We start from the raw sequence: 7697 nt of genomic DNA on the forward strand, positions 1-7697 counted from the left end.
GATCAAGTAAATCCAGCTTTACAGCTCATTAAATAGTGTGTCACGAAGCAAGGTTCTGATTTAGTACACTGACTGCTGAAATTTCTTCAAACAGTTTTGATGAGTTTCTATTGGCCAGGCTTTGAATTGGCTCGTGTATCATCTGTCCTCCCACAGTTGGCATGAAGCCAGGATAAACTCCCTCTCATGTGCTCTCATTAACGTAATAAAAATGCAATTATGTGCCCGTGCTTGATCTGAATCAAAACTTTGTTGGATGATCTGGTAGTACATGGTTTCAGTATTACTGATGGCCAAAATAATAATCATGACCAAAGTAGTATTTAGGCCCTGTTCTGACCTTCAGCATTGCTGCAGAAATAGAACAGGAGTTTGTATGTTTCAGCAGCACTTCAGTCTGGAAGAATGGAATCTAAGCAAGTGAAGGAAGAGTGTTATGTGCAACAGTAAACTAAGTGCAAGAATTTGCTGTCTTGACTTTGTCCCTTTAAATACCTGTGTGGAATATTTACTCTTTTACTCTTCACTGAAACACAATAATTCACATATATTTATCTACCTACACAAAGAACACGATTCTTTAGCTTCACCATGAAACTAATATTACTATGCTGATGCATGAAAATCTTTGATGCTTAATAGCCATGTGTTTCAGGAAACTACATTGTATAGATAAAAGATGTTTGCCTACTACTGTCTTGCAGAAAAATTCTGAGTTCCAGGCATCAATAAAGGCTCTCTTTGTCATGCTATGAGAACGTTATGAGAATGGATTTTTGCTTTGGTTCCTTTAGTTATGCTCTTTAAAATACAGCAAATTTTTTTCAGTACAAGGAAAACAGCCAAACTTCATACGAAAATTTGGACATGTAACTCTACAAGAAGGAGAAGATTTAATCCTACATTGCAGCATATATGGAAGGCCCAAACCACAAGTCTCCTGGACTAAGGATGATACTCCAGTGACAGCTCGAGGAGGCATCAGTGTATGTCCTAATGTTCTTGAAATATTTCTTGGGAGGAAGATAATACATTTTACTTTATGCTACTAATAATCTCCTATGTGCATTCTATTCTTTTACAGATTGAGAAATTAGGAGACACCTATTACCTCTTAAAAAGAAATGTAGTCCTTGCTGATAGTGGGAAGTATGTCTGCGTTGCCAGCAATGAAGTTGGGAAGGCATACTGTTCAGCTTTCGTAACAGTGATAGGTGATTCACCCTGGCCAGCTGCATGCTTTTAGGCACATTACTATATTAAATGAGAGACTTTTTGCCACTTACTGATGTGCATGTTTTGTTTCAGAGAAAAATAAAAAAACAGAAATTTCCACTGTAACTCAGACTAAATCAGAATGGGAACATGAATATCTTTCAGAAAAAGTGAGTGTCACTACAGCTGAACTAGCACAAGCCCAGGACACATATTATGTGAGAAGTCAAAGGCCAGTGGCTAAACATCTGCCAGTAAGGTAACTTGCAACTTAATCTGTGCTACATCTAGTAGTACCGTAATAGCCGTAATGACCTTAATGTACGAAGAACATGTCAAACACACTTTCTAATTCTATGAATTTTTGAATAATTAAATGAAGTGCATAATGTGATGGCCTTTTACATTTAATACTTCATCAGAAGGTATTAAATTCTGTTAGTTTAAAGACCTTGTCATAATACAATAGAAAATAGAATTCATGTGGAATAAGGTATTTAGTTCAGTGAAGTAACTTTTTTTTAATCTTGATATCTTAATCTAGATACTAAACTAAGACTGAATGGTGTAAAGGCACAAAGTATTCTAGAATTTCAAATGGATAAAACTAAGTATTTTTCTTATGGTGTGCAGATGAACTTTTGTCATGGCATAGAAATACACTATTTGTTAACCTGTCTCAAACAGTCGTAGGATTTTGTGAGTGAGTAGAACAAAAACTTAGCAAACCCATTTTCTGTATCACAGGTTACTTTAAAAATTGCTTCCACAGAAGTAGATCGGTCTGTTTCCTTTTTAAGGGAGGAAGTTATCTGCCATATCTAACTTCCTTATTTAACATTTACACAAAACCGGTGTATATCTTTCAAAAGCCATGAATTTTTTTTTTTTTGCAGGAGCACAGTACTGCTTATATATATATATATATATATATATATATAATGTCAGCTGCTTAAGTAGGGCAGCTGATATCATATATACAAATTCTTTTATTACCACAGTATATTATTCAATATCATTAACATTTAACAAATGCTTAAAGAAACACACAGAAAACTCTAATAGTCTTTGATTTCTTATTCCAGAAAGATCACCATTTTAACAACATACTGGATTTGTAAGTCATCCTGTTACACAAGTGGCCTTTGACCATTTTTGACAGGCGCACACTAAAAGATTATTTGTCTGCAAAATAATCCCATATTCATGGTGACTTAAATTAAAAAATGTGACATCAGCAAATAAAATAAATGAGGCCTTCACAGTAAAATTGTGAGGTTTCCTTGATAAAGGAGCTATTTGACAGCTGTGCCATGCAGAAGACAGCAAACATTTGTAATATTTTGAATCCTTAATAAACAAAAGGAAAAATTTCATAATGGAACAGCGGACTGAATTTGAATACCAAGAAGAAATACCACTAGAGCATGAAATCTCAAGCAGTCATAGAATATGCAGTCAAAGTTTTCTATTAGGTAAGCATCTTAAGAAGAACTAGTAGCAATCCTAATAGCACAGGAACAGTCATTGCTTGTTACTTCATTAAGGATGACAAAATTCTCCATGATGCAACTTGAGAGATTTAGTGGGATATATGAAGTCAGTAGTCCTTGGGTGACTTCTTGCACAAATAAGGTAAAGTAAATTTTGGAAGGTAAATTTTACCTTCTGAATTCAGGCTCTTATATCCTGCTGTAGTATGCTGCTAGAACTGCCTGTCTTTTATTTGAGTAGCATGTTCAAAGTAAGAGAGTTTTTATATCCTTTGACTGTTACTAATCTGGTTCACTCTAGTATCAGTTCACTGTTGACTTTGAAACGTCAAATTAGATGAGGTAAGCTAGGGATGATAAAGAAACCTGGAGGGGTGGACTCAGACTGGCTGGGCAAGAACTTTTAGAAGGGTGGATCTGCAGGTGGGTTGGTGACTACAGTTGTGAAGCAAAAATGGTAGTTCCTGCTAATGAAACACATTTAACAAGAAGAGCTGAGAGAACCAAAATACCCTTCCAGTGGTGAAGATACTACTATAATGCTTTCTTGCTTTTGCTTGTTTACCTTTAGTCCACCTCAAGTGAATGTTTAAATATAGAAAATTTCATGAAACACCTCTGAAAAATGTTTAGGTGTATCACAACTTTACTTGAGTAATACTGATATAGTTCAACAGAAGTGTTTGCATTTATAAGACAGTTTCCATGAGGAATTATTGTGTGTTAGTACTGGGGGAGATCTGGCCACATTCCATCTCCAAAATAGTCATGAAAGCCTCTTCCCACGCAGTAGGCATGCTACCTGGCCCAACACCCTTGTGAGGCATAACAATAGCCAAAGGGGATGTGCTTCAGGTTAAAATGGCCCCTTCAAGAAGTGAAAATGTTTGCCTTAGCATAAAGTATGGACTCTTTGTGTCAGAAAATAGAATAAAAGGATTCTACATAGGAGAATTTTGATTTGTAGGTTGGGGTGGGGAAAAGATTGTGTAAATAGAAATCAGATTTGCTGTCAAAGATTTTCAATAGAAAAAAAAGTGAACAGTTCTACTGATAATGTTTATTACATGTTTGTCAAACTAGTGAGACTGTTCTACAGTGAAAATCTGGTTTCATAATGACACAATAAAATAGCTTTCTTCATGGAAGGTGTTTGGAGCAATGTAATGAGAAAGACGCTCCATGAGTCTCATGGCTTTGAAGAAGCAATGGGTAATATGACCTGGGAAAGTAGATGCAAATCTGTGGGATTGCTGGTCTTTCATTGTCTGCTTAAAATGTTAGATTTACACTGTTCGCATAAAAATTTATTTGTTACCTGAAAAGTGCCTGAACATTTTCTGAGCTTTTCGTATAAAGTGAATTCTATGGCAAAAAGACATAGAAGAAAGAGTAGGAGTGGTTTTTCTTTTCTTCTTTTCTCAGTTACAGTTGTCTGTCTAGATATAGAGCAACTTGTAAAAGGAAAGGAAAATTATTACATATGTTGATTCAAAAGCTGTTCTTATTTCGTCAAAGGCTGCCTTTACACTTTCTTTCATGTTTTGTTCTGTGCTTTCTGTATCACTTGGAGATGGCAGGTATTCCAAAGCAAAAAAATCAAATGCATGATCATGTTAATTTTACTTAGGGCAAATAGACAATATATCTATCAATATGAGTAAAACACATAGATTGTACAGAAAGGTTAAATTTCCCCTCATTTTTGTTCATCTTTTTTGTTCTTTGTACCTAAAGTAGCTGCTGGTTATTAGTTATTGTCAGTAAGACAAATTTTGGTTAATTTATGCCGTCTGGAATCACTATGTATTTGATCTTTAATCTCTTAGCACCTCACAAATATAGACAACCTATGTCAACCACCACAGTGCTGCTTATGAAAGGGAATGCTACAACTGCTGGCAATTAAAATGGAGGTGATGATAATTGACCCTTTTTTAACAGGTTTAAAGAGAATCTCTGGCTTCAGGGTGTGTATCTTGAACTTGTGAGGCCAGAAGAGGTTAGCTTCGGTTCGGACTGTGATCCTGTTCCCCTGGCTGCTGCAGAGGATCAGAAGAAAGATTGAACTACAAGATACCTGATTCATGAGGGTGCTCATTGTTTGCTGTGTTCCTTAGTGGTTACTGTCCATGGGTCAGGAGAATGGGAATATTTGAGTGCCATTCAATTTATATTTAGGTTACAGTTTGTACTTGGTTTCTCTATAAATACATCATTAATAAAATTTGCCTGTGCACAGCATTTGTTAGAAAGTGATTTCTAACTTCTTGTGTTTTTATTCTGGCTTGTTGGACAACTATAACAGAGTAAGACGGCAGAAAGAGAGAGACATTAGCATTTTGTTACCCCTTAAAATTGCAAATCTTCTTGGCTCATCAGTACCTGCTGTTTTATTCTTGTACTAATTCCATAAATGCAATTGAAAGGGAATATGAAGAGTGATATACAGGCACTAGTGAGGGGAGAGGTAATCTTCCTTCTTCCACTTCTTTCTTTTAGTTAGACAGTGGAGTTCTTCCCACTAATGTATATAGAGAATTCAGATATAAACGTGGCTTCCAGAATGGGGACTTGACAGAAAATGATTTTTTAAAAATAGAATCATCCTGCATGTTAAATACTCTGTTGGTCACCATATTTCTAGCAGTTTTGAAATATTTCCGGGAGTCTGGGCATTGAAAGGAGTGATTACTAATAATAACAAGCCTTGTCTAATGCATGCTTAGTACCAAAAATGTCTCCAGGGAAGAGAAACTGTTTCAGGTAGCATAATGTCTTCTATATTGCTCTGTTTTCAGGATTGGAGTGCTGTGACACAGCAGTCCATTTCCAGTTGATGCATGTCGTTACAGTCCAAAGAATTGGTCCGTGAAAAGATACCCAAGCTAGTTTCAAACCACAGTCTCATTTTAGCCAAGGATTCCCCAACTGTATGATTCCTCAAGACCTACAACAGTCATTCAGGGTCTAGAGAAAAGTTAACCTGGCTTTGAATCTTTTGGATTGTTGGGCAGATTGTTAGCAAAATGAATTTTTTTCTCTGTCTCTAAAGCAGGACATTTGGAGTAGTATTCACTTGCAGCGTTGAAAAAAGTAGTTCTGAAAAAGCTCCAGATTGGCTAGGAGTTTGATGGGCACAATAACCAACAGAACATCCAGGTAGACTTGGGAATAACTATTCCTCACCTCAGCCCTTCTAATTGTAATTTTGAAAGTCCTTTCCAGCAAATGATTCATGCTACTCAGGCATCTATTTCAGTACACTGCATATGGCTTGGCCAAGACAACAGATGCATATGCATTTTCTCCAGCTGCCTATTGTATAACATTGTCATTCTTTATATAAACATTGTATTATGTTAGGCCTATATTGGGTCTATATACCACAGGAATTCACTCACACTTCTAAGACAGAGCAGACAGGCATAAGCAGTGCAGCATCTTTGTGCTTCATCTGGGTAACTTTCACCTGTGCAAAATAGAGACTGCAATAATATTCTGAGAGTTGACTCAATCACAGTACTAAAACATTAAAACCGGTCTCCAACAAAATGTGGGCAGGCTGATAGAAACTTACATTTCTCTCCAAATTAAACTACAGACCTAGAGAGGAAATGAGCTGAAAGAAATATCATGTACATGTCTTCCCCTGATCACATAAATCAGTTGCTTGACAGTATGCCAGTCAGTGGCATCCTGCCCACAGAAGAGTCACAAGGCTGTTATGTGTGCACACAAATATAGTAGCCGAGGACTGAGGTGCTCGCTCTGCTTGTTTACCCTGCATCTCACAGTTTTTTCCAAAATGGAGTGGAGACAAATATCAAACATCCAGTGGATCCCATATGATTACAATTTTGTCATCAACTGAGTGCCCTTTGCCCGTTTTGTTTAAAGATTTAAGAGAAAATACTGTTTTTTTAGTTGTATTCAGTTTCAGAGGACTGGCAAAGTATGAATCAGACATCTCAAAAAATGAACAAAAATGAAAATGGATGTTCTTTTATCAGCTGGACTCCATAAGCATGGCATATAAAATTACTTTTTTAAAAAGTCATTCTGTAGAAATGAAATAGTAGAATTCAGTGCCTGCTGCTCCTGATTCCTCTGCAAACTTGGTTAGGGAGCTGGGTTCTTTGTCCTTTTTATCTTGCTTGTCAGCCTGCAAACACAGCTTGAGATTTAGTATTTGAGATGTGCTTTTTCCCCCTTGGTTTATGTATCACAACTTCATTTTAAAATATGTTAATTCTTTGCTAAATAATAGATGAGGCAAAACAGAAATTTGTGTATATGTTCTTATGGTTTTGTTACAAAATAGCAAAAAATTCTATTTATAAACAGGTTAACAAAAATGCGGCAACCCTCTTTTGCCAACAAAGAGCACATCTATTGCTCCAAACGATCCCAAGGAATGGATCAGTTACAAAACATGGTGCCTGGTTTCTTTTCTTTTTATAAATCATAGGTGCCCATAAATTTGTTAAAAGATCCTAGAAATTTGACAGGGCATATGTATTTATTAAATTCTGAGGACTATCTCCATGTTAGTTAAAATATGTTCTCAGTATTATGATTCAAACTGTTGTTTTGTGAAAGGAAATGGAACAGTTGGACATTACCTAATATATTCCTTATTCAGGTTCTTAGGTTTTGATGATTGGACCATGCTTTTTAAGGTGAGGTTCCAAGTAAGTAATTTTTTAATTCCTTCCTTGTTCTGCATATGTAAATGTAAGGGGATGATACATAAAGAAATAATACATAAGGAAAGCTTGAGACATATGAGCTTTAAAGCAATGTCTGTAAATTCCTGTTCTTCTTGGACATTTACAAGGACATGATCTGTGATGACTGTCAATATGAAGTTAGGGAGTACAGGATCTGATAACTATTCTGTACCCAGGTAAATCCAGTCAAGTTCCCAGTAAGTTGCTCACCTGTGAAGTAGCTACAGTACTTTCAAAAATTGCTGTTCATTAGTTC

General features: G+C 36.1%; 1 protein-coding gene across 1 annotated transcript in view; it reads left to right on the top strand.

Moving 5' to 3' along the window:
• CCDC141 (coiled-coil domain containing 141) overlaps positions 1–4930 on the top strand; it is a 100869-nt gene extending 95939 nt beyond the window's left edge. Inside the window, exons 26-29 of the mRNA XM_013960810.2 lie at positions 829–986; positions 1085–1214; positions 1309–1474; positions 4653–4930. Of these exons, the coding sequence (XP_013816264.2) occupies positions 829–986; positions 1085–1214; positions 1309–1474; positions 4653–4776 (578 nt within the window). The 3' untranslated portion in view covers positions 4777–4930. The remainder of the gene's footprint in view (positions 1–828; positions 987–1084; positions 1215–1308; positions 1475–4652) is intronic.
• The last annotated feature ends 2767 nt before the right edge of the window (positions 4931–7697 follow it).

The sequence above is a fragment of the Apteryx mantelli genome, chromosome 6 (assembly GCF_036417845.1).
Source record: "Apteryx mantelli isolate bAptMan1 chromosome 6, bAptMan1.hap1, whole genome shotgun sequence".
In the NCBI taxonomy this organism is placed as follows: domain Eukaryota; kingdom Metazoa; phylum Chordata; class Aves; order Apterygiformes; family Apterygidae; genus Apteryx; species Apteryx mantelli.